Raw genomic sequence first — 27,337 nt, 5'->3', positions numbered from 1 at the left:
CCTATTAAAAACAAAAAGTCAACAACAACAAACAAGAGCAACAACAAAAACACAACCAACCAAACAAAGCTCTCTTATTCAGGAAACATTACTTCTGGATATTTATGGCAAGACAGCCAAAAATGGTAAACATTTGTCAAATGTCAATATTTTTACTGCTAGAAACAGAGTAATGCAAAGTTCTTAGTGGCATTTGGAATTCCTGTCTAAGGTCTCTGGTGAAATTTCTGGAAGGGGCCGGAGGACAAAGTGTGGCCTCCAGAGGTTATCCACATATGGTTTGCCTTTTTTTTTTTCCCCAGAAGACTCATTCAGGTATAAGACAAAGTAGGGTCTCCATTATTTCTACCCTTGCTGCCCTCAGTCTTTAAGCAGTACAATTTTCTATTTATTTGCTTGCACAATGTCAAGAACATTCCAAGGTCCTACACTGACCTGACCAGAAACATCAGCTGTAGCTTATGCATCCACTTTAGCTAATGCAAGAGCACATATCACATGTACGTGTATGTTTTCCTCTTCCAGCAGCTCGACATGCTTTGGAAAGGGGTAATACAAGATGCATTTTTTGCATACGTTAAAATCCCTTGTGTGTTATTGAGTGGAGTCTTCATAAAATAAATAACATATTAGATGAATCTTTGAGCTGTTCTTGTCCTGTGCCCAGGAACCCTACAAGCCAAAAGAGTCCAAAAAGGAGAAGACAAGGAGCAGAAAGAAACTCACCACAGTTATGCCATCATTTAGCAATGACTCTCCAAAGATCATCATGTAAAGCTGCTCATTAACAGAGGCTTCTTCAAAAACCACCAGAGCTGCCACAGGGTCCACTGCTGAAATCATGCTGCCAAAGAGCAAGTTCTGCAGCAGGTTCAGGTCAGTCAGGCCGAAGGCTTCGATTTGGCAGACTCCATAGAGGGAGAGGCCGATCCCAAATGAGTTTAACAAAGATCCCAGAACAGACCACCACAGAATGGATCCAAAGTTTTCAAGAAATGGTCGAGTTGGCATGAAATAACCCTCCTCCAGAATAATGGGTGGAAGGAGGTACAAGAAGTAAATACTACTGTTCATCACTGGTGGAGATTTGTGATGGGAAGCAAAGATGATTGCTCCTACGAGTGCTCCAATGGCGATCAGGATGCAGCTTTCAGGCATAAGTCTTGGTAATCGATGGAAGATATGGAAACCTTGAATAAAACATTAGGAGATTATTCAAGTTTAAATTAACCTGATGTCAGACAATTGTCTTGCCTGTGTTTGGACACTCTCTTCAGACAGCCAGCTTTTGCTCTAAGGATTATGAAGGTAAAAACAGTCAGTACTGTTCCTTTCAAAACTAAACATTCCCACACTTGTATCAATAAAGCAGGGCAAGAGTTCGACCATGAATTTCTTCTCTTCCTGTTGCCCAGCTCCTGATTTCCAAGCAAGCATATCTGAGTTTAAGCTCCAGTTCTGGGAAGGGAGAAACCTCTTTGAAATGATCCTCTACAATTTGAAAAGAAAATATTCTCCAAGAATCCTTACTGCCCATCCGCTACTGGCTTGTCTAGTCACTATACAAGGAACTGTGTCATCCTACCGCAAATGAGATGTGCCTGCACTGAAAATGTCACGATGTTTTAAAATTTACAAGAATGAGACTGAGGAAGACTAAGAAATCTTTAAATCTAATGTCTGTGACTCCATGCTTGAAGCTAGATCAGTCTTCATCTTGCAACTCTAGAAGGTTCTGCCATGACACTATTTCTATGACCCTTGAATTATCAGTCTTCAAAAGCAAAGGAACATAATATTTTTATGACAGTTTCAATAATTCTTTTAGGACACTACATTTTTTTACCAAGAGGTATGTTTATATCATAACTCTTCTCATTTTCTTTTTAACTAAAAAAATAATTTTCAACTCTTCTTCCAGTTTTACAGATAAGGGGATTGTTTTGCCTTTCAAGATCTTGGAACTGTTTCCCAGCCTTAAATACTGAAGTCCAGAAAGAAGATAATACTTGAACAAAACACTGTAAACTTTAACAGCTTGGAAAACTTCTTCCCTGGGTAACCAGATTATTCAGACTAACTTTTTCTTCCAAATATATTTAAAATTAACAGCTCATCAAAAATAATGTTATTTGAAAATGGTAAAAGTAACATATCCGCCTGGGAGGCATCACACAGTTCTTCTAAAGTATCTATTTAATGTTCAAAACAAGAATATTATGTAGATGTGCCATATGTCAATTCTTGTGCTTTTATGGATGATAAATAAGGAATTTGGTCAATATGTTTAATATCAACACACTCTGCGGATGTCACAACAAGTTTTATTTGTGAAAACTTTAACTGTTATGTTACCCATGAAGACATTTGTAGGAATCGGATTAAGGGCATCAGCTACAATGAAACTGGCAAATCATGGATGGTGGTAATGATTTTTGTCAGCTGGGTAAATCCAGCTAGGACAGGAAAATTGTTTATCTTCCGGTCACCTCCAGAAAAACATCAGTCTCACCTGCAGCTCATTCTAAGGAGAAGTTTGAAAATACCACAAAAATATCAAAAGAAAAGGGATATTTTATGTTTGAAACTCGTTGAATTATTACCATCTTCTTCATTTGATATTGCTACATTAATTCTAAATGGTCAAAATAATTTCAGTCCAGCCATGAAAATGTTTAAGACATAATGAGCCTTTTTTGCTATATTAATTACGGTTCCTACGGCAAATACTGCCCCCTGAGTTGCCTTTCCCCTTTCAGAGACTCACATGGAGCTCTAATAGAAACCAGATGCATTGCTCTGTATTCAAAAGATACTTAAGACTACATCCCTGATGAGCCACACCCTCAGAGACTCTCATTCTCTCTCCCCGGTATTACTTTTCACACCAACTTTTAGCAGCAAATATGTAAAACAAAGACTCAGAGGGAAATGTTTTCTTTTATTCATACAAAGGAAGAATGCTTTACACTTTCTCCCCAAAATTCAATACACTTGAAAGTCTCAGCCTGGTGTAACTGATTTCTACAGCTGTGTGATCTATAAGGACTAGAAAAATGAGCGGACAGCACTGTGTTAGAGAGCTCTGTTGCTATTTGCTACTCACAGCCCAGGAGACCTGAAGGTTAGAGGTCATATGTTAACTTAAGCAAGATGGAATCATTCTAAGGTGGAATTTTGGCACTGCCGTGGTAATGAACACACCTGTTCTTTTGAGGACAGACACAGTAAAATCAATCCCAGCTACAAAATGAATGAATGAATACATTGGTTACATTATAGTTTTTTAACATCTTTCCAAGTTTGGAGGACCTAAGATCCCATTTTCTACTTACCTATTTTTGCAAAAGAGGCAAGGAGGATCCAAAGAGTAACTTCATAGGGAATTTGCACATAGTCATAGTCCAGTGTGAAAACATGTAGCCTCATGTCTTGAGAAGAGTCAACAGCGCTACTGGAATCATGTTCATAGTGATGCAAGGACCTCTTGCCCAGGCTGGGCTCACCCCCATAAGCAGCAGCAGCACAGGATACCAGGCACAACAGCAGCAGCAGCACGTTGGAAAGCTTTGCATGTGCAAGCGTGGCAAAGCCCATGTCTGGGACTGTGACCATTTTATTACAGAGCTAGCATATCGTGGGTGCATGAAGGTGTGTACAGTCACTTCTTCACTTCTGCTGATTTACATTGTCCACAGCCACTTCTTCCTCCTCAGGGCTCTTTCACTTGCCTGTTAGAGGTCATTTTATAGTCCTTATGTGCCTGCTCCCCTCCTTGTGCTGCAGACAGACCTGGAGTTTGTATGAAGATACCCGTTGTGCAGGTTCCACTGACCCAGAAAAACCTTAGCCACAGCATTACCCTGTTGAGGAATAAAAGGACTTTTCCATCTATGTAATTTATACAGCTTCTCCGATTTTGACACTGTCATTAAAAAAAAAAAAAAAAAAAAAAAAAAAAAAAAAAGAAAACACAAAACACCAAACCACACAAATTTTCAATGCTCACCGTTCAGGCAGCAAGCGCAGCACAAGGGAATTGCATCGTCGTGGAGAGGTGGAGGCAGCCTGGGCAGGCAGGAGAGAGGAGAGGCTGCTTCGTGCCTTCCTCTCTTGCCCTCGCTCCCCATCTGCCTCCCCAGCGCAAGTGGCACCCCAGACACCACACTTGGCACGACTCCCTGGTCCTGTCACACCTGATAACAAAACTACTCAGTGTGTAAATAAAGGGACCGGGCAGGGCTGGCGGGAGAGACATCTGGTGGGGGACCGTGAAAACGACAGCCTCGCTTGATAAGGGGCTCCCTCTCTTAAACACGTGTATGTAATTTAGCAGGTAATAGCAACATAAAGAGGAAGGGCTGAGTCACACCGCCTGCCTGAAACTGGATCTTGAGTTGTCTTGTATTTGGCATTTGTTTTACTCATACCAGTAAACGACCATGTTTAGTGTCATGTGTCAGGATAACAGGGTGTGCAAACATAGTGCTGTTGATTAGAAGCATCTAAAACCTGTATTACTTATCTTAGAACTGAGTGTATTTAATTTACTGACAAATTATTCAAATTATTCAATGATTTGACTGCGTTAGAAGACAGTGCAGATAGGGCAGGTGATGAGAACAGTTGTGATACCCCAGAACAGCTAGTTCTGAGGACCCTGAAACCACTCTGCATGTGCTTGGGAGGGGATTCCTTCAAACCAACTGGCCCCACAGACTGTATGTCCCTTCATGGGTGGAGCATATCTTCCACTTGACTTTTTGAGGAAGGGATCCAGTGTGTGCAACTGTAATGGTCTATAATGCAAAGCAAAAGGTGACATGTGGTGACAAGTGGGAAATTTGCATCAAAATGCAAATTTTGATTATCTCAAAATTATCTCAACCAAATTGCCAATACAGGTACAACTGCAGTGTCAAAATTCTCAGTAGTGCAGTGTTTGAACTCTAGTCACTGAGAAATTTGGACTTTCTGTGCTGAGACATTGACCTCCAAAAGAACAGTACATTTAACCTGATGCCGTAGAGAAAGCTTCCAAAATTAAATGATAGAACTAAAATGATAAGTGTGCAATTTGACTAGAAGTGTGTAATATCACATAATAGAAAACTTAGAGTTTAAAGTTTTAGAATAATGTATATAAAACAAAATAAAATTTTAGAGCAGAAACTAATCCTTCTTCTTCACCTTCTTCTTCATGGGTCTGGGTGGTATTGTGCAATCAAATTAAAAAGTTTGCATTATGAGCCACAAGTAGTTCGTTATTTAGTTAAAATTAAAAATAATTTAAGTACCCTTTCTTAATTAGACAGTTTATCCTTAAAAAACCTTGTAAAGTGAGAGATACTTTCACTTGAGGCTCCATTTTTTAGTTTATTGAAGTACTGTAAAACTCACAGTTTATGTGCCTGCAATATAAATAAAAATTAATAAACATCTGAATCCAAACAAAAAAATATCGCCTCATGCATTTAATCCTGACCCTAAAAAAAAAGAAGTTAAAACTCCACAGTACAGTCAGTGATGCCCTTTGATGTTCTGCTTCTACACAAAGTACTATCTTCTGTCAGCCTCACAGCACCATCAGTCCTCCCACCAAAACTTGGAACCCAGTATAGCATTAGGTAGATAAAGCTCAGCCTGCTTGCAAAAGAGTACTTTTTTCCAGTGTACTGATCCAGTTAACAGTAGTATTTCTTGGGATCCCTTTCCAACAGGAAATCTGGCAGATGAGATATTCAGGTAGCATTATAAAACAAGGATTTGTTAACTTGAAGGCCAAATGAAATAATCAGAACAACAGAGAAGAGGCTATACCTCTCGGATTGCTCAACACTGACCATTGCATTTCACTCAGCTACAGACATACTGCAAGATGGTTTGAGAATAAGTGATATGAGCTCTGGAGAGTTGGTAGCCAGAGGACTGCAAGGGAAAGATTTAGAGTCCCTGGAAGTCTACCAGCTGTGCCAATCAGGGCTTAGATTTACACCTGCAACACACCCATAATGCCAACAGGTTCAGTGGGCATTGAGTGACCAGCAGCAGACAGGATCAACTACGATCAGATGTAGGTGTCCCTGAGTGTGAACTGATTGACAGGTGGTTGAACTCTTCCCCTCACTGAAGGAAGGATGGAGATGCCTGGGATAAGCCTACACAGTGGTCCTTCTTTTCTGAATCCCTTTGGCATACCCAACTATAGCAGCCTCTCATGGTATTTTCTTGGCATTCCCATTGGAGGAGGTAACTCATTTGAAGAATTTGGGTATGTCCCACTGGACTGCATCAGAAAATGAAACTGCAGGCTTCCTCTGAAGTTCCCTTTTTTAAATCTTTTTCTAGAAAACAAGTGTTAAAATGTTCCAGAAATTAATGCAGCGCAAAGAACTTTGTATGTCTCAAAATCAGAGCAAAATGGTATAATAAATATAATAAAAATGGTAATAAAATATTAATTTATGAAAGATGGCTCACATTTACAGTTGCAGGCAGTGGCACAGTTTTCCTGGGCACTGTCACACTTCAGTGCTTCTGACTGTTTCAGAGGGAGTTACTGCTGGCTGTAGTGACAGCTGGCAGCAGTCAGATGATACAGAAAAGATCTTTGACAACCACGTTACCAATCCTGAGCCTGATGTCCTCTCCCTGTGAAATATCTATACCAGTCTGAATAACCTTTGGGAGAAGCCCTTGAGGCTGAAATTTTCCAGCCTCTTAGTAGTTTTCATTGGCATGTGGTAACGCATGTACTTCCAGAACTTCTTGTGCGGAGCAGCAGAAATGGAAGACTTCCAGGTAATGACTGGTAAAATCCGAAGTGCTTTCTTCAGTACTGGAGGCAAAGCCTCTGGCTCTTTGAAATCCTGGAATTTTATTAATACCAGTTTGATGCCTTTGTCTTCCAATGCACAGTTCACCGCTGCCTGCAGTTCAAAGATGCTTGGTCCACTGACATAGGCTGGGCTCAAAATAATTATTACCCGTCTGCTTTGTTTAATAGCAGTGACAACTTCATCTGTGTATGCTGGAGAGGAAATGGTAAGAGTTACTGCATTCTGCAAAGGAGTTTTTATCTTACCAGTTCTTTTATCAACCCAGAAATAAGGAAAGGCAATAAGAATGCTGACTAATCATACAACACCTAGAAATAAGTTTGCTATCAGAGGGTACCACGGCTGTTCTTATACAACTGAGGAACGCAACTTTCTGCTCAGGACATGAAGGGCACAGCTGAGACCTCAGCACACTTCAACAGGGTCTCAAGGGCCACTTGGATTCGTCTTCATCTCTCCCACAGGGCTTTCAAATTACTGAGGTAGCACTGGCTAAAGTTGCTCAGAAAGTAACTACTGAAATATTTGAAGTCTTTCCAGGGAAAGGAGCCTGCTTGCAAAGAAATTCTTGCACAAGAAGCTTTGTCTCAGCCTAGTAGCTCACAGTGACCTCACTCCAAAGTATGCATGCATCAGGCACAGGGACCAGACACAAAGATCAAAACATTATGAGATTTGAACATAAATTCAACTACCTAATTATATAATTTGTTTCTCTGGTGCATAAAGTTGTTTTTTTTTTTTTTTAAGTGAAACACAATTTTATAAAAACTGAAGATTTTCTACCATGCCTAGGGAACTTACCTCCTCCTGGAAGAATATCTCTTTCAAGAATACATAACTTGTATCCATATTTGTTTTCTAGCATATCTGGAAGAAGCTCCAGGGCAAATTTTTCCTCACTAATTAAAGCAGAGTCACTTTCAGAAGAGTTTAGTTTTGCATATGATACAAATGCATCAAATTCCTTGCCATCTAAAACAAATGAATAAATAAATAATAAGTAAATGACTATATACATTATCAAGTCTGGCTGAAGCATTCAGCTTCTTTCTTAATGCTCTGTTTCCATTTATATCTGTTTAAGTAGGCACAATACAAACCTAAAATTATAACGTATTCATGGATTACAGCTATGCAGTCACCAAAGACAACCTTGCTGTCTCACTGTCTTGCAAATTTTGTAGACGTATGCTACCAAAGCAAAGAAGCAAGCTAGAGATGTTTAGTGCAAGGTAGTTTAAAGATTTAGTCCTTTCCAGGCAAAAGCTATGTGGTAGGGAATGATTCCCCATCTTTTCTCTAATTTGCCCAATGCTGATTAAAAAAAAAACTTGTCAATGGCCAATCTTATTTTGAAATAGAATAAAGCTTAAAGGAAAAATGTTCTTGAATATTAGTTGCTTGCAAAAATATGCTGTTTTCATACACCGTTATGCTTATAAACAGAGAGACTTGTGTCTCTGTTAAGGAGCAAAGGCTAAGTCTGATCAAAATATCAGCTCAGACACCAAGTACTGACTAGTTATTGAACTTTAAGTCTCCTTAAAAGAATGTTTGTACAGTGCAGATGAAACATAGGTAAAGAATTTTTCTTAGCTTTGATCACTCTGGTACCAATGTCCTGAGTTAGGTGCATTCTTAACTACAAGCCAAAAGCAAAATTTATCTGCTGAATAAACTGAATACACTTGAGGGAGAAGGAATGTAAAATAAAATAATTTCTGCTGAAAGCAAAAGGCACAGTAGACCCAGTCCAGTTTCCCAGTTACCTGAGGATATTTAAGTTATTGTAAGACTGCCAGATTTGACAGGGGAAGTATTGGAGACTCAAGCATTTTGGAATGGGAGGACATTGTCCAGCAGCCCAAATACCATCAGACACCTATGTTCAATTAGCTGAATTGTATCATATGACAATATAATGAATAGGAACCAGAAAGAAATTCCCATGTGTTCCAGGGTGCTGCTACAGGGTGAGCTGGGAGGCTCTCTGGATTCCACCATACTGGCTGCGCCTCCAGCTTCACTGCCTGGGAGCTGAGACACCCACAGGCAGCACAGAGGCTTAAGTGCTGAGTGTCATGACCCACATGCCTTGGTGTTAACCTCCCGATTTCTATCCCTAGATGTGAGATTAGGACCACAGACACAAGCTAGAGTCACCAAGTTCCTACAGGATCTAGAAGAGCCTGTATGTAAAGCAAATTCAGGAAAGTAACATGGATGAGCTTGGGATCAACACTTAAATTCAGAACCAGCACATAGCAGAAGGTATGTCGCCAAAAGAAAATAGAGGTGTGCAGGTCTGGAGGCCAAGAATGTGATCAGACAACACATATTGCACCTCTGCTCCTCCCCTCTGCTCCCAGACACACTTTCAATCACATCCTTCTACTGGTGCCGAAGCTTTTGTGATAACAGGGGGAGATGATTCACTTTGCTGGTTACACACTGTCTTTTACTGAGTTATTTTTCTGCCAAGCTGAGCCAATTTGGGCCCACAAGAGTGAATCACCAGCACTAGGCACACAGGACTAATGTGTAAATTAAAGGTAGGCCAGAGGTTCACTAGATTGGTTTTGCTGAACTTCATTTATACTTTAAATTGAAGCTCCCTGGAAAACAGATTTTAAATAACAATAAATTGCACTACAAGCCAGGTATTCCTCATTTCACCCGCAGAGGTCACTGCAATCTTATTAGACCACAACCACTAACAAACACATGCCTTTATAACATTACTATTACAGTGGTAAGTTAAAAATAAATACAAAATAAGCACCATTAGGCCGTATTTTCACATAATTGCACAAGAAAATTACAAGCTGAGGAACTTTTGGTGCTGTACTTAAGATGCTGGAAGTGTAGGAAATAAAGAATACCTGACTTAAGCAAAGTGATGGCATACGTGTTCTAAAAATGTTAGTATCAAATCTCCTGCATTATTTCTTTGTACATGTGGAAGAAGACAGGAGTTTTGAGATATCTTTGAATTGGCTAAGGAGGCCAATTAACCCCAGAGGGGTTGTGGTTTCTCTCTCCATAAGGTTCTACACAACCTAAGTTGGCTCTGCTTTGAGCAGGTACCCAGGGTACCTTCCAATCTTGTAGGATTATTCAATCGTCTGATTCTGTGCTGAGAAGGACACAGGAGAAGAAATTATACAGGAAGAAACAGCAAAATCAAGTCATAACTGCTGCTTTGCTGCTGTATGAGCAAGTCCTTTCAGACCTCAGGTGACTTGATATGCATCCATGAAGTGAGAAGGACCTAATCCTGCAGGTGAGAACACATTTCCCTTGGGCAGAAAACTCTCTGGGTATGCATGGTTGGTCTGCACACCCCCACACCCCCATACTGCAGATGGAGCTGTGTGCACAAGGTACCTGAGAAGCAGGGGACAGGCAGGGGACAGGGGCTGTCATGGTGAAACCCAATGGTGTCTTCAGCTTCAGTGCACAAGCAGGTCTGTGTCCTGCTGACATGCAGGGTGTGCTCTAAAGGGACTTTCCACAGGTCCTTAAATCACTTTGTTACCAGATAGAGGGGAAATTTTGAGTGATTTTACAAATTGCCTTTGCCAAATGCTTTAGTGCTTGTAAAAATGCTTTCCAGAAGGGCAGTAATTTTCCAATTCTGCATGTACTTAGAGGTATCTAGATACAGTTGTTTCACACTCACATATGAGATACATTTACAAACGTAAAAACAGACATCCCTACCTCAAACTGCAGCAAGATACAAGGATTTTTAGAAAAATTTTCTCAGGCACAAACTATCAGAATTCTTTCAACACATTTAAGAAAGTCATACCTTAAGTTCTTTGAAGTAGTCATAGTGATTCCTGATACATTTTTACTGCCTGCTATTTCAGGGGACTGTTTTAGCTGAGGTGATGGGGCAGTGCTACTATTAAGACTTGAAAAATCAAAAGTTAATCACTCTGTTCCAAATGTGAAGTGGTTTCCAAAGGTTTTAGGAAATACAAATATTTCCCGAGCATTTGGGAAAGGCCCCAGTTGGTGGCCTTTATCATCTTATTTCTCTCTTTTGTTTATTCCTCTGAGAAACTTTTTGGCTTTAAGTGAAAAATACAATAGAACCTGGAATCCTTTACTTTGTTATGCCTTTACTATGTTTTTTCAGAAAACGATTTTGAAATGTTGGAGATGCTAAATTACTCCCTGCAAATGGACTGCCAAAATTCAACTTCCTACTCTTATCTTCTATGGGTAAATTAAGGTAAAAGTCTAACTGGCGTTTCTGTTGGTGTTAGATATTTCTTTCACACTATCTGACTTCTTTTCCATCTGCATTCACTGAGCATCTTGCAAGGTTTAATAGACTTTGTACTGGCTCAAAAAGAACAGGCTCATTAAATTAACTTAATTAAATGAGTAATTCATATCAGATTATCCCACATGGCAAAAGGCAGTAGAAAAACTAGAGCAAATTAATATTATACAAGGTTTCTTACCTTCTGTACTTTTGTTGTGGACCAGATAACTTCGATACATCAGCACTATTTCAATCCAGTGCTGGTAAATAAAGACAGTGCACAAAACAAATGCAAATAGGGTAGAAATGGCACTGCATAGTACATATAAGAACAACACTGCAGAAAGAAAAGAGCCTATCTTAACTCAAGTTTCCAAAATAATATTGACACTTAGATAAAAATTCCGTCCAGAAATGGGGACAAACCATCTTACAGAATCTTTATTCTTGTCCCTCTGGCAAAATCTAGGGAAGTCAAGATCTCATGTAGCCGCAAACCTTAACACAAAGTTTCAGTCTACCATCAGTGACCTTTTTATCATGGCATCTCTTTGGTGGTATGAAAAACCAATCTATGACAGAGTGCACAGAGAAAATTGTTTCTACACTCAGCAATGCTGAAAATAGCCATCACCTGAGATGGAAAAGCTGCATCAGAACAGACACAGCTGCACACAGTGCCCTTCTGGCAGCTTCCTGTTGTACCCTAGTGATGAACCTCCACTCTGAGCTATGGTTTAACACTTTAATTTCCACACTGGTTCTGGTTTGGGCCTTGAAAGACTGCCACAATCATATCAGTTATGGCAACTTCTCAGAAACATGCACTCTAATGACTGGGAAAATAAACAGAAATATCCTATGAAAATCAGGGAATTTTGTTGCTTTCAGCAGCCTCTCTGCTTCAGTTTAGTAGATTACCTATAAATGTTCAGAGTTTGCGCTCTCCTCTTCTTCTTTCCAGTTACTCTCTAACTTCCACTTGGCTCACCTGCCTGCAGTAAGTCCCCAGATAGCCCTGTTCTTCTGAGTAATCCTCAAAATACTGTGGCTTTCAAGACGTCTAACAAATCAAACTTTTCCCACTCAGGTTCAAGAAACTTCTGCTGCTGGCTAAAAGCCAGTGTCAATGGAGAATTAATTAGTAGCAGTAGAGTAAACTAAAATTTGTCTTCGGGGTAAATAGTCACCAGTTGATAGCTTTACCTCTCTTCTTTCTTTTCAACCGGATCACAGCAGTGGCATTCCCTACTGAATTCTCAGCAAAGCAAGTGAAGCTGCTTCTGAGGTCCTTTTCAGTAACTTCTTTCAAAGTTGCAACATGAAGAAGTGTGTGTCCTTTCAAACCTTTCGGATAGACACTAGAGAGAAAAAAAAAAAATGTGTATTTGCATGATACCTTTGCTGTTCATTCGCACAATTTCCTAATGTCTTACACACAAAAGCAAAGAAGCTTGCAACTTCTTAACATTCATCTTGAACTTTTAATAGTAATCCAGTATTCTGGTTTGGAACCTTCTCTTGGTTTATACATGGTAAGAAAATACTAACTAGCATCATAAGAAAATATTTTGATAAACCTAAGGACTGGAAGGTTTATCCTTAATTCAGCTACTCAGCAAAATATATACCACTTGCCTAGTTTTCAATATATAGTCCCCTTTACTTCTATAAATTACTTGTGGTTTTCTAAGATGTAAAATATTCACCTGGAAGAAATGCAGAGAAATGGAACTTCAAAAAGAGAGACCTAGCTGGTCAAAAGACTGAGCAGCTCAGCCTCTTGCACAGGGGTAAAAAGCCCAAGGACATGATAGGCAAACAGAATAAGACAGAAATAAGGGACAGAAGTACAGGAAATGAAGAGGTAACTGAGGAATCCCTTCAGGGTTGAGTGAAGGATATGGGAAAGAGATCTGTTTCTGCAATCACTCCAGAATACCCAGGGTTTCTGAGTTGCTGAAAGCCATAGGTATAAGAATCTCTGGGTCATCCCAAAAGTCTTCTCACATCATGCCACTGCAAAATGATAGTAGTCCATGGCTCTGCCTCTGCTACCTCAAGATATATAGGTGTGACCATAGGCAAGGATTCAACCGAAATCTGTTGGGGATGTTTCACTTGTCTGTATTTTAAAAAATAAACATAAACTCTGCCCATGAAAACAGCTAAAAACTTGTTAACAAGAATATTCCAAATCTAAACATTCTGAAGTTAGGAAAATTTGCAGTCTATCTCATGAGTGTGTGTGATATCATAACTTATTTTTTCCCATATGACTCCTATTATGAACTTGATTTTAGCAGTGACACCAGAGCCTTTGCTTCCCCCAGTGTACAGAAAGTTTACCCATAAAGTTGACTCAGGGCTGTGGGTGAAAGACAGATTTGCCTGTTATGCCTCTATTCTGTTGCTTGCCCAAGTTGAACACTGCATAAGTGAATGAAAACAGGAAGGAAAGGGAAGTGTAATGACTTACAGAGGTTGCCCCAGCTCACAGGAAACCTTTCCCCTACATGTTTCTTCTCTGCAGGGTCTGGTTAATTCTCACCAGGGAGGACTCTCAAAATTCAGTGTCCTGAAATTCAGTGCTGCAAGCCCTCCTCAGACCTAGTCTGCAACACCCCAATGTCTGAGACACACAAACTCCCTTCAATGTCCACAGTATTGTTTTGATGGTGTGATTAATTCCCCACTCAGAGACAGCTTCCAAAGGCAGATTGTGTGAATTGCTAGCAAGGCACAACAGAGACTGTGCTCTCAAGAACACCTGAAAACAAGAACAGTTGAAAACAACTGATGCAGGGAGAGGCAAGCAGGAACCCTTTATGTTGAAATCATCTATGAGCTAAAGTTTTAAGAGCTAAAATTATGCAGAGTTTGAGTTCTTGGTTTTATGGCCATCAATATGTGTTCTGTATGCGAAGGTCACATGCCTGTCCCTTGCTTGTGGACATATGCATTACTAGGTGAAAGTGAAGAACCTGCTAAAGTTTTTCAATAAAGTGTATTCAGTAAAGTTGTTATAGAAGGACTTTTACAGTTGCTTGTGGTGGTAATAACCAGACTACTAGGGGGGATGGAGGAGGAGGTTCTCACGTTGTTTCCTGATTCAATTTCTCATTTACATTTTCTTCGTTGTTTCTTATCCACGTTACCCTCATTGGAGAAACCCTTTCAAACCCAAACTGTACACGACATTCCAATTCAAGTGGCTTGCCTGGAAAAAATGAACACAGAAAAGCCATGCCTGCAGATTATTATTCTCTTAAATAGCCTAGAAAGCAAAGCTGGTTTGCTTTATCAAGATCTGTCATTATTTATCAATACCTCATTTAAATATTTTCATTTTCTTCTAGAAGAGGAATTGAAACTTACCAACTTCTACTTCGAGGATCACAACACCATTGGGATACAAAAGGTTTGGTGGATGAATAGTGTTTTTTGCTGCAATTAACAAGAATATAATTAAGTATAAAGTTATTGGCAGTGTAGAAAAGCAAAGAAAATAACTTAAGATTTAATTTTTCAAGATTTAGGTGGAATTTAGACACCTAAGTCCAAGAGAAGGACAACAAAACTTCCACAGCTACTCAAACATCTCCTATCTTATTTACACTGAGGCACTCTTACACGAGCTGAGAAGCTCAGCAACTAGTCTGTGCTTTAAACTACTTAGGATTAAAAAATTAGGAACCTCCCTTGTAAAACCCCCTGAAGGGTGCAATCCTCATACCAGTCCCCTGCCAAACCTCTTTTCACGCCCAGTAAGCACAAACAGAGCACATGCACACCCCATTCACAAGCACAGATACTTGTACCAAAATAGCCATGTTGTTTTCAAAGCTCAGGCTGCCACAGGGTACAGATAATGACACCCACAGGTTGTACAATAAAACCCACAGCTCTGATATTCCAGGAAAGTCACATACTGCAGGAAATGGTGCATCATAACATCTTTTCGTTCTGGCTGGGTTTTTTGTTTGTTTGTTTGTTTTTGATTTTTTTTTTTTTTTTTTTTTTTTTTTACTGGGTCACAGCAGAGAAATACATCACAGAGTCACAGAACAAGCTGAGTTGGAAGGGACCCACAGGATCGAGTTCAGCATCCAGCCCTGCACAGAACCATTCCCAAGAGTCACACCCTGTGCCTGAGAGTGTTGCTCAAACACTCCTTGAATTCTGTCAGGCTTGGTGCTGTGACCACTTCCCTGGGGAGCCTCTTCTAGTGCCCAACCACCCTCTGGGTGAAAGACATTTTTCTAATATCTGCCCTAAACCTCTCCTGACACAACTTCAGGCCATTCCCTCAGGTCCTGTCATGGAAGACCTCTACTGCAAGAGGGTCTCACCTCAGTCTGCAAGGTTATAGGATGCATATGGTGCCTTTTAAGTTTTTCTGACTGCTCTAGAAAGTGAGGGAAAAGAACTAAGAAGGAGAATGTGTTAGCTCAAATACAGTCAGATCAGAATTAAAGCAGAGCTTGTCCAAGCCTGCCTGGAGATATTGCGGGAATAAAGCAAGAAGGAAGAGTGAAAGAGCAAGAGTATTTTAAGCCACCACACAGAATTCTCACAGGTTGGTAAGACATGGTTTCCTGTCCTGATGGGATGGATACATTTTTCCCTTGAACTCTTAGAACCAAATTCTTAAAATACCTGTGGAAAGAAGGATCACCTATTTCAGAAAATATCCTCATTATGAAATATCCATGAAGCTTCAAAGGAGTGTTTCTTCACTAGACCATAGAACCAGGTTGCCTCACTTGACACACTTCTTTTGCTCCCTAAATTTTGTTCTCCCTTTCACAGAGTGGCCTACCTTCCACCAGGATGCTAAGGAATAGTCCTGTGCTGTTTTCATACAGAAACAGCTGTACTGCATCCATACAGTTCAGGATATAGAATAGATTTATACTTTCCTACAGGACCTAGTGCTATTACTATTGGATGTTCTAGTTGGTGTCCCAAGATGTCCTCTGAATACTTGGAAGAGGATTTGAATGATCCTGTAGCTAATTCAATTTATGGGATTTTCAGAACAAGAGCCTGAACAAAAGACAGAAATAAACATAATAAAGAAAACATACTTCAGGTATTTATTCTGGGTTATTATATTACTCACCAGTGACTTCTACTGTTACTGCTGTTCTCACTGTCCACTTGATAATGTTTTCAGACAGAGTATAATCACACACATATGTCCCAGCATCTTTGTCATAGGTTGGATTCAAGTAGATTTCATTCTGCTTAAGTTTTAGGCTCGGTCTGCTTTTCCTGTATTTTATCTGATGACCATCCTAATGAAAAGAATGTCTAAGAATTAAAGGTTTGGGTTTTTTTCTTGCTGTTGTTGCTGTTAGTAAATTATATTTTAATATATTTGGACAGGATTTTCATGGAAAAAACCAAAGTTTTTCCACTGAAGCCCAAAAAGGGATACATTAGGAGCCTGAGGACATTTTTCATTTATACTGAAAAATATGTGGAAAACCTTGATTTTTAAAAAATTATTTATAATGTATGATTGATGCAAAAATATGGAATCACAAAGCTAATCTAAATTAAAGTCCTATTACCAAAGAGCAACAAAAAGGACCACTTTTTGGTGGACTAGGTATTTTTTCTTTTATAAAAAATAATTTTGAAAACATTTTCAAGTTATTTTATGAGAAGTAAACCATGAGTTTAGATGGTCTGAGGTTGAGAACACTGTCACTACTTTTAGAAGCACGAGAATGGTCTATTTTTTAAAAGCGTCCCTATTTTTTTGGCTTATTATATTCATATTCCACCAAAACCAGCAAGAATTTTCCTTAAATCAAGTTCCTTAAAATATCCAGTAATGCAAATATGAAGATGTTCCTTAACATCGGTGGGTTTCAGATCAAGATGTAGGTAAAGATATACCTTATTTAAAAATTTAAAGCAAATGCAGAATAACTTTGACTAGATCATAATTCTACCTGATAGAATAAAATAATGTGAATAATACCAGACAGGAAAATGCATAATTGCAAATTTTAGTCATTTTCTTTTGCTCCTTTATACAGGTTTGGATGCTATATTACCATCCTTATAAACACTAAGTCAGTAGTGGTTCAGTGGAATAGTGTTTCATTTAAAATAGGTCTATTGGAAAGAAGAATTCGAAACATTATTCTTAAAATAATTTTCTGTCTAACAATGCCAGTTTTCTTCAGTATATTGGATATTTTCAAAATTTGAAATGTCAAAACAAAACTTAAAATGTTGCATTTCAATCATGTCAGTTTTGTAAAAAGCCTATTTTAATTCTCAATTTCTTAAATTCCTTAGCTGAAACCAAGCCTTTCTTGGCTTCTGTTTCATATAATAATGTTTTGGGTGTGGCAAATTTCTTCAAAACTCTTCCTTAAATACTTGATATATATCAGTCCAAGATTCTACCTTTGGATTGAATTTCTTTGCCATTGCCTGCCAAAGAAGAGTTCAAGAACTATGGCACACAGACATTAACTAGATCTGAAGCTCCACCTCCACTCAGCAGTTTCCAGTACTCAATAGACTGACTCTTACCTTGTACCATTTCACATCCTGCTTTTTTATGTGGCTGTAACATTTTGTCCCAGGACAGGTTATTGAATTCCCATTGCCAGCAAGCAGATATAGAATATTTGTGTCATAACCTGAACATTTTGCTTCCGTCTTTGTTTGAACATCCAAAACAATTTTGAGACATGGGATTTTTCCCCTGAGTGATGTTAAAAAAAAAAAAAAAAAAAAGGTTAAACACTTAATACACAAGCAAACCAATAATTCTCAATAATTCTCCTATAGGAATAGAAACCTTTTGCTCCTTTACTCCATTACTTTTTTGCTCTGTTACTTACCATATCCTACAGATGTACACTCCAGAAGCACTGTCCCTTATTGGTTTAAAGAAAAGTGCATCCCCTTGGAAAGTCAGGTTTGAGCTTTCCTTGATGTCCTTCAGTGTCTCTTTATCTTTCTGATGCCAGAACCATTTCACCTTATGTTGATTTAGAAGTGAGCTGTTATAAATGTTGGTAGCATCTCTATCTGGTAAAGCACATTGTAGAACAAACTCCTCACCATTAATTGCACGATACCATATTTGAGGTTCAACATGGTAACATCCTGAAAAGCAGGACAGTAAGATATCAGTACCATCTGAAAAAATGCAGAGTCATGGTGAAAAAATTAAAAATAAAAATTAGGAACAAAAATAGAACCTTATCTTTCTTGTGTTGAATATTCCTTTATGTGATCAGCACAGCACATGGACTAATAAAAAACAGGTTTTCTTAAATATGTAATTTGCCAATGTTCTTGAAAATTTATTCAAAGGTTCCAAAGGTTTCTTAGGCCTATTTTCAGAAGCTTAATGTGAAGAGTTTTTGTGATGTGCAGACTTTTGCATGCGTGCTAACCTGTTAAACCTCAACTCTGTAGAAATGCAGATGCAGCTGTTCTCGATCTCACCATATTCATGGATAAGGGACTGACATAAGCCTGAAGAAGCAGAACCTGTCCACCACATGCCCTATTTAAGGTATGATTGACAAACATCATTGTCTCGCTTCTTTTAAATATTTACCCTCCTATGTTTCAGCAACTGCCTCTAAAATTACACTTTTTTTTTTTTATTCTGAAAGATGTGGTCAGCCATTCTAATGCCCATCCTGCCAGTTAGGCTGCTGTGATCTTTGAAAGTATGGCAGGATTTCACCCCAGCAGAAGGGAGGTCATGAAATCTGTTCCCTATCTGCCCACCTGGGAAACTCTTTACAGTTTCATTTTATCTCTGCGCACTAAATTGGATCAAGATCCTCTAGATATATTGTGTGTGGAAGGCTTTGATAAATCACTCTCTTTCTGCTTTTGTCCTCCTTGTCCTCAGTCCCTTCCTCATTAGACCAGATACTGGAGACCTAAATCACAGATGCAATTAATTTGTTTCATTTAGGCCTCAGAGACTCTCCTTAACCTTTATCCTTTTCACTGCGGAACTGATTTTTGAGTCAAATTTAGGGTAGCTGGTATACTTCAGAAGCTTGCAGAAAGGCTATTTGTCTGATACAAGCATGGACATTGTGCAAAAGCAAGGAAAAATTAAGATCTCCTTTTCTAAGTTTTCAGAAAGCACCACAAACACCAAATATCACTGAAGCAGATTCTTACCTGGCAAATTAATCTCTCTAACTTCTACCCCACTGACAAATAGTGTTAATATCCAGCACAAAGTGAGCATTGTTTTCTTTATCAATTTTGGCTGATATTCAGAGACATTTTCTTTAAGAATCATTTTGCTCTCTGCAAAAGAGGAAAACAGGGTAGATTTTTTGTAAATAGGAGTCAAATAAAATAGTATATTTCCTTGTGTACCTCTGTAAAACTTTGCAAACATTATTTTCTTCATACTGTGTTTTTTAAAAATGGGGTTTGGAGCACTTTTCCTGTTCATACTATTTCACTGAAATACAGAATGGATAATAATCAAGAATATGCAACAGTCTCTCTAAATACACCTGCATAAAATTGCTTACAGATGAATTTCCAAATCATATCTACAACAATGCAGAACTCCACCGCTAGAAATGGAAATGCAGATCCTTCCTCTTTTGATAGGAGCATGTTCTCTAAGATGAGAGGTAAGATATCAAATATCATCAGCCTTCAGCTAATGATGCCTATCAGCAACAGACTGAGACAGGCATAAATGGCACCAAAAATCCATGGAGCGCTGTTGTAGCTTGAAGGTCAACAGGCCCAGATTGTATTCCTTTGGGATTAAAACAAATCTGAAGATGTGCTGCAGCTGCAAATGGCATTGAGCCCATGCAACTGGAGAACCATGCAGAAGTAAAGCCCTCAAAGCATGTCCTGTATGGGCACATGTGTTTGGTTCTCTCTTTCCCTCAAGAGACATGCTCCTAGTAGGCTTTGTTACCAGCCAAAATGGGCATACTTAGGATGTCTACAAGGGCCAGCAGAGCAACCTAAAGCCCCTTCTCCTCCACCGTGGTGTGCCTGTGTGTACAGCATCAGGCCTTACTTTAGTACTACAATGATGTGCTTGAATAGCCCTGTTGAGAAGGGTAACACCCACACCAGCATAAGGGACCAGCTCTGCGGGCTGCTCTGTAAACTGAGACTGGGAACACCCAGGGGATTTGGAGCAGGTTCACAAAGCACTCAGATGCATCCAGACTCCCATATGACAGTACCCTGTACAAGGTGAAACCCCAAACCATATTGATATGTTTTCCCTCTTCTACTAAGAAGTCTGATCTGCATCCCATAGCCTTCTCATCTGCATGCTGCCCAGTGTGCATATTCAACAGCCATGGCTTAATCTGGGTATTTTGTAAGGACATACCCAATGTCTGTGACTGACACATCTGCAGTGTCTGCTCCAGGAGTAAAGGCACAATGCCTGGTTCAGGAGCAAAGTACTTTTCTGCTGTTCCATTTGCACAGCTGTACATTGTGCAACAGAGCCCTCAAGGGATTTTTTTCTTTCCTTTGGCCATAGAGTGACTCTGCATTTGCAGTGCCAGAGAGGCAGTGAGTCAGCCCAAGGGAAAAGCAGAGAGGCTGGGCAAAGGCTAATCCCTTGTCTGTTGGCACCTCATGCAAAGCAGACATTACTCATACTGGTTAGCATCAACAGAGCATCCAGTGCACACTGAGCTAGAGAGAGAGGTGATGAGAACTCCCACGCTGCACTTTTCCAGGCAGCTGTTTTGTGTAGAGAGGAAAACTTTTAGTCACCATTCTCTTCAGAATGTCTATTCCTTGCAAGTGAATGGAATTACCTATTTTTTATGCTCAGAGGCCACAGGAAGTAAGTTAACTCATTTGTCTCACCTCATCCTGGTGCTTTGTTACAGGTTGGCTGCCAACTGTCATCACCCCACATATTTTTTTTAAATCATCCTGAAACTCCTAGTCTCTATGTATGTCTCAATAAAGTGAGTTTGCTACCAGCACTGGGAAAAAGCCCTCCATAAGTTTATCCAACTTTTTTATCCACTGATAAAAGATCAACAGATCCTGACTCTCGAATCTGGGTTTATGACAACTGTGAAGACCTTGCTCAAGGTATTCACTGAGGCTGTATCTCTAGCCATGTTAATTCTGTATAAAACCAAGAATGGTGTTTTGAGTAATGTCATCCAACAGCCCACATGTCAAAGGCATGCTGGGGCCAGTAGCAATCAAGATCCAAGGGCCTTTTGTGTGGTTCAGTGCTGTAGTCCCTTGAGCAGGTGAGCAGGTGTGGCTGTTGTCAAAAGCAGAGGAGCAAGCACTTCATTTTTGTGACCAGTGACATGACTTGAGGAGACCGCATGAAGCTGTGTCAGGGGAAGTTCAGGTTGGATATTAGGAAATTTTTCTTTACTCAGAGGGTGGTTGGACACTGGAACAGGTTCCCCAGGGAAGTGGTCACAGCACCAAGCCTGACAGAGTTCAAGAAATGTTCAGACAACACTCTCAGGCACATGGTGTGATTCTTGGGGTGTCCTGTGTAGAGCCAGGAGTTGGACTCAATGTTCCTGATAGGTCCCTTCCAACTCAGCTTATTCTATGATTTTATTATGTATTTCTCTGTCCTCTGCACTCCACTCTCTCTTGACCCCAGGTAAATGGTCCCGTCTCTCTCCTGTGACAGCTCTAGTGCTTCCTGGTGACTCATTAAGCCGCCTGTGGCTCTGTTAAGCCACCAGAAGCTATTTGAAGAGCGCCTGACCTGGCACAAGATAAGCAGTGGGAGTGTTTACTTCCCAACTTCCCATTTGTGTGTAACTGGGGACATACAGGCCACATGTAGTAAAACTGCATGAAGTGACTGTTCACAAAGCATTTAATAATGCCAGTGATGTATAATCTCTTTGTTCTGCCAATTTGCTGCCACACTAATGATACCTTCTTTAAGCTCCAAAAGATCACCACAAATGGGAAAGAAGTGCTAAAGGGAAGGTTGACTAATGAAAGTTACATCTTTGGTTAGCAATCTTTTCAATTTTTCTGTTGTCTTTATCTAGGCACGGGAAAATACACCGCTGCTGTTTTGGGGATTTTTGGTTTTGGTTTTGGTTTTGGTTTTTTGTGCTAACTGATAACATTTTTATTAGAGAATCTTGTACTCTTTGCATTTTTATAGTGTTTAAAAAGTATGGTAGGTTGTGAAATTAATAATTGTCATCTTGCAAGTGTGCTTAACAAGAACAGGGAAATTCACAGCAGGAGCAGACAGCAATCATCATTCAGGTGCATTTGCACTGCAGGTGGACTTGGGTGATTTGGTGACTCAGTTTACTCAAGGACTGATTTCTCTTTATCAGTATCTACCAAAGAAAGAAAGGACTCTACTCCAGGCAACTTGTTATCAAAAGTCTCTCCACCTTCTCCTGCCATGTACACAACCATATCATAATATTCTTAGTCTAGGGATTTAGGGTGCTACTTAATTGAAAAGTATTGTATATAAGGAACTTAATGTGATCTTCACATAATTTCTTGTGCTAAAAGAATGCAAGTGGAAAATAGGAATTGTATTACATTAACAATGTTTCAATTACTAAAGAACTGTTAGAAAAAATGAGTAAATTTCTATATCATAGAGTTTCCACAGTATCATAGAATAAGCTGAGTTGGAAGGGACCTATAAGGATCATTGAGTCCAACTCCCAGCCCTTTTTGTACTCTGTCAGGCTTGGTGCTGTGACCACATCCCTGGGGAGCCCATTTCTGTGCCCAGCCACTCTCTGGATGAAGAACCTTTTTTTAAAATGCAACCCCAAACATCCCCTGACACAACTTCAGGCCACCTCCCCAGATCCTGTCACTGGTCACCACAGAGAAAAGATCAGTTGTACACTGTGATGAGATCTCCTTTCAGTCTCTTCTTCTTCTTCAGCTTTTTACATAAAATATAAGCAAAAAAATCAAAATCAGTTTCTTGAGAGCTGTGCCAAGTTTCAGGATATCTCTGGAGTCTAGTAAAGAGTGGCATACCACAATCCTTCCATAACACAATTCTTGTTTTGATGAAAATCACTTCACCATCAAGCTATCAATTCCTGTGTATTGCATTCAATGGAAGGGCAAGCATAATCTGATTCTAGGACTAAGATTAGTAACAGCCACACAGCAGATGAAAAAAGCTTTACCATGTCTACAAAACTGAAAAGGATATTTAATGAAGCTACTTACTAAGACACTACTGTTTGCCTGACCAAGCAGTTAAAGCCAACTTATTTTAAAATGCACATTCAAAGGCAATAAAATGAACTTACCTTCAAGCAGACAGGGTAGGGAGAGCTAAAATCTGAACTTAAGACATATAATTTTTAAAAATTATCTCAAGATCTTTCTTGCACATCCTACATAACATGATAAGAATTGTGGTTAGTTCTAGCTGTGCACTGTGTTGAGTTTGTTTCCTTTACAGGAATTTCCTCTACCTCACTGTCATCATCCCTTCCTTTCTTAGCTTAGTTGCATTATGTTGAAATTTATGGGTCACTTTCTTGTAAAAAAAGAACAGGGGAAACACCTCCTAGTAAGAGATCAAAGCTTCTTGGGTTCTAAAATCGTCTATTTGCATTGTGTGCAAAATTGTGTTGGATTTTTTTAGTTTGCTTCATTTAAGAAGAGTAATGTTTCCTTTTTTTTTTCTTTTTCCATATGCTGCTTTTAAACAGTTCACAAAAATCTGTACTATCTGAGATCGACAAGATTATTCCAATACACAATAATATCCACAGTAAGACTTGAGTTCTCCTTATCATTAATGTCCTCAGCTACCTTCCACACCCACTGTAAGTGGGAGCTACATGGGGGCACTGTTACCTCCTAGCTGTGTCCTCCTAGCTCAGCCTCACTAGTTAGCCAAACACAGCCTTGGCAGAGAGGGAAGACAAGCCCTGAAGAATTAGAGCCCTCTGTGACTTGCCCCTCTGCTAGGAAGGCAGAGCACTTCAGCATACATAGTCCCACACAGTCCAGCCCCTCTTTCAGGCTTCCTACTTGGATGTAAAACCCATAAAAAACTGACTGCAGAGTGCCCAAACTACATAGAAACATGTGAGACCACTTTGCCATCAATTCAGATCCCAATGATCCCTATTCCAATAGAGGATATATAAATATTTGTCCATCAGCTTACAACAGACTTATTTCAAGAACAATAGGACTTGGTTTTCTTTTCTTATGTGATGTTATCTATCTTTACTGCATATTGGGTCAATCACTCTATTGCCACAAGAAGGTTAAAAAGGCTTTTTGTCTCAAAGCAGGGGATTTCAATGTTGCCTCTGTTTATGCACATTCCTTTATGCAATGACCAATATGAATGCTTGATTCTGTTGGGTTCTGAGCATTTGGAGATAAAGGATTTGTATTCTCAGCTTCCACTACATTTTTAGCTTTCTGCTTATTCCAGACCTGAGCCCACTGATGATCAGCCTTGGTGATTGTCCCCTAAACTATAGTCAATGTTTTGCCCTATTGCAAAATACATGTTTGATTTATAAATTACAAAAGGCTCCCATTTATGTCTAGAAATTTCGGTATAAAGAATTAAGCTTTTGAAGGTGTCCTGACAGATAGAAAAAAAAAAGGTCTTTTGTTCCCTCTTCACTTAAAGAATTACAGAGTGCAACACAGCTGAATTCAAAGCCTTTCTTCTTTCAAACTCAGATTATCAGAAAAAAAAAAAATGGTTCTTTCATGGAGATGCATCTTAAAGACATAAAATATACTTCATTAATTTTAAGTGTAAATTGTTGTAGTTTCCAAGTAATAAGGCTTACCACAATCAAAAATTAAGCATAACAGTCCAACAATTATATCAGAAATACATTTTAGAAATACAACAGGAGCACCAGTCACACATACCACATGACTAAGTGGTATGTCATACTGGTTACCACACTGAATGAAAATTTTGTAAGTAATACCAAATATTTGGCTAAGCCTCTTCTCCAATTCACCCTTTTGTCTTCTGCAAAAATAATATAGACACTAAAAAAGCATCCTTACACATTTGCACTGCCAAGTTTCGTATTTATCTTTGACTGCAAGGCAAAGTGCATAAAGAAGAGGGTAAAGGACCACTCCAGAATATTCTCCCTGCTTCCACTCTCTCCCCGCCCTCTCTTGCCTTTTACTCACCCTCCCACTCTGCTAAAATTTAGCACATTTTATGCTATATCTCCAGAAAATTTTACGTCCCCACCCCTGTGGAATGTCAAGTTTGGGGGCTTTATCTTACCTTGTCCATCTCACTTCTGCTCAAGTGGGGAAAATGTACCATCTCGATGTGTATGCAGTGTAGACTTACAGTGCTGAGAGGATTAGGTTTTTTACTATTCTGGTACTATTATGACACTTTTCTGGCTTGACACATTTACACATTACCTCCTCCTCTGCCCCGCTATGGTTAACACCTAGCAGGTAAGAAATTTTCCACTGCAACTATCTTCTGCACTGAGTCAGTGGTGCTGATTCTGCTGTTGAAAGAGGTGTCTGAACAATATCTAAATAAGAACCTTTGTCCATTTTGTACTAGTTTATGTACCTTGTGAAATAACATACAGTCACAGGTGGTTTCTGGAACTTGTGGGTGATTGTGAAATAAAGGAAGTTGGTGTTACTTACCATCAATTTGCTGCATTACAGTGAATTCTGCCTTGGGCATCAGGGACTAACATATCTAGAGCCACAGAGGTACTTTGAATATACTAATAACTGAATAGCCACATGCCAACAGAGAAATAGCAAAGCAAATTCTCACCATGCAAGCCTTTCAAACTTTTAACTCTCACAATTCTTAGCAGTTAATTAGAAAAGATTGTCTAGCACCTCAAATTCCATGACAATTCCTTCTTGCTTTCCATGATAGTTCAGCCTGCTTACTTCAAGCCAAGAAACATAAACCTGACAGAGATGACCACCGCCGAATTTTTCGTTTTCTTTTAGTAACTTACTGTACTTCAGCTTAAAAGTAGGTCAGAGTAGTTTCTCCTTTACTCTCACAGGAGACCTTACTCTTATAATGGCTTTAATGCCCATTATACATTTATTCAAGGACACATCCTTGTATGCATATCATTCCTTAGCTTGAACAGCTCTTCTTTCTAGTGCTTTTCTTTTCCTGGATGCATTTGGTAAAAATGCTCCTATTCTTTTCCCTGGCCATTTTACCAACCTAGCACTTAAACTCTTCCAGGATCCTTAATGGCTCTGCTTCACAGGTCTCAAGGTCTTGTTTCATTGGAAGCAATTCATTATTTGTCTTTCCTTCATCATGCTGGAAGCTGGAGACACTCCTGAGATTGTCACAAGTTTTCATTTCCAGTGTACGAGTTCCTTTCTTGTAGATGAATTTTTGTTGCTGATCCATAAAGCCAGTATCTTCCTTATGTATTACATAAATAAATATGCTTAATGTATGGGTTATCAACCCAATATGCACAAATAGTGACATTGCTATCACAGCTGAGAGCTAAATATTTACTTTCAAGTTTCCTGAAAGAGGAGGTCTCGTAATGAAGTCTCATAATGAAGTCCTCAAGAGATCTTTTTGCTAGAGATATTCAGATAATTCCTAGTATGTACTGCCTGCTCTTTAAGACTAGGCACAGTTACTTCTGAATTTGCCCAACTTTTTCTAAAAAGTTTGGTTTGTACAGCATTACAAGTAATTTTATTACCTCTTATGGAGCATTCCTTCACCTTAGTCAAAACCCCTAAAACAGCTACAATTTTCCAGCAATGAACAGAAAACAGTTTTGTAACATTATAGTAGAATGAGGTCTCCAGCACACCACTGAAATTGGCTTAGTTATGGTAGTGGTTGAAAGCAATACAGCACTAACCTATAAATCTATTTTATTGTCTTTAAGAAATACCTTAAGGCATCAATGTACTGAACTCTATTTTTTGTATTTAATAGTTTACAAGCAAAAAGTATATTACACTGGACTGTCTTGCTGAATTACACACTATTTCTTACCAGAAGAGGCCAGATGGGAGATCAGACAATAAAAGACAAAACCCTGTGATGACTTTTTTATATATTTAGCTGACAAAACAAACAAACAAAAAATACTATTGTGCCCTATTTGCAGCTGCTTTCACTGAAATTCAGAAAATTTGGATTGCTGAACTACAGGAAGCTGTAAACTGTGGATACTGCAGAAAG

At 39.2% G+C, this 27,337-nt stretch overlaps 2 protein-coding genes across 2 annotated transcripts in view; both read right to left on the bottom strand.

The window, feature by feature from the left end:
* Positions 1-5,230, bottom strand: part of SLC9A4 (solute carrier family 9 member A4) — a 34,567-nt gene extending 29,337 nt beyond the window's left edge. Inside the window, exons 1-3 of the mRNA XM_030278860.4 lie at positions 4,010-5,230; positions 3,336-3,863; positions 727-1,190 (exon numbers count right to left, since the gene is read on the bottom strand). Of these exons, the coding sequence (XP_030134720.4) occupies positions 727-1,190; positions 3,336-3,615 (744 nt within the window). The 5' untranslated portion in view covers positions 3,616-3,863; positions 4,010-5,230. The remainder of the gene's footprint in view (positions 1-726; positions 1,191-3,335; positions 3,864-4,009) is intronic.
* Positions 5,231-5,350: 120 nt separating this feature from the next.
* IL18RAP (interleukin 18 receptor accessory protein) lies at positions 5,351-25,489 on the bottom strand. Its single transcript, XM_032749506.3, has 11 exons — positions 25,406-25,489; positions 19,306-19,437; positions 17,994-18,261; positions 17,680-17,854; positions 16,247-16,421; positions 14,500-14,568; positions 14,221-14,341; positions 12,328-12,482; positions 11,321-11,458; positions 7,644-7,814; positions 5,351-7,030 (listed from the first exon to the last, which is right to left on the bottom strand). Exons 2-11 carry the CDS (start codon positions 19,427-19,429, stop codon positions 6,663-6,665), a joined length of 1,764 nt encoding a protein of 587 aa, XP_032605397.3. The 5' UTR covers positions 19,430-19,437; positions 25,406-25,489; the 3' UTR covers positions 5,351-6,662.
* Positions 25,490-27,337: the final 1,848 nt, after the last annotated feature.

This window comes from Taeniopygia guttata, chromosome 1, assembly GCF_048771995.1.
Source record: "Taeniopygia guttata chromosome 1, bTaeGut7.mat, whole genome shotgun sequence".
Lineage (NCBI taxonomy): Eukaryota > Metazoa > Chordata > Aves > Passeriformes > Estrildidae > Taeniopygia > Taeniopygia guttata.
The sequence above is the reverse complement of the archived record's forward strand: the minus strand, read 5'-3'. Positions and strand labels throughout refer to the sequence as shown.

Bases quoted from the DNA above. Each gene is read 5' to 3' on its own strand.
- IL18RAP (XM_032749506.3), bottom strand. From the start codon at position 19,429: ATGATTCTTAAAGAAAATGTCTCTGAATATCAGCCAAAATTGATAAAG. The intron at 16,422-17,679 runs GTAAGAGTCAGT...TCTTTTCATTAG, and splicing joins AGGATGTGAAATGGTACAAG to GATGGTCATCAGATAAAATA. The intron at 11,459-12,327 runs GTAAAGCTATCA...TTCTTTCTGCAG, and splicing joins GTTGAAAAGAAAGAAGAGAG to TGTTGTTCTTATATGTACTA.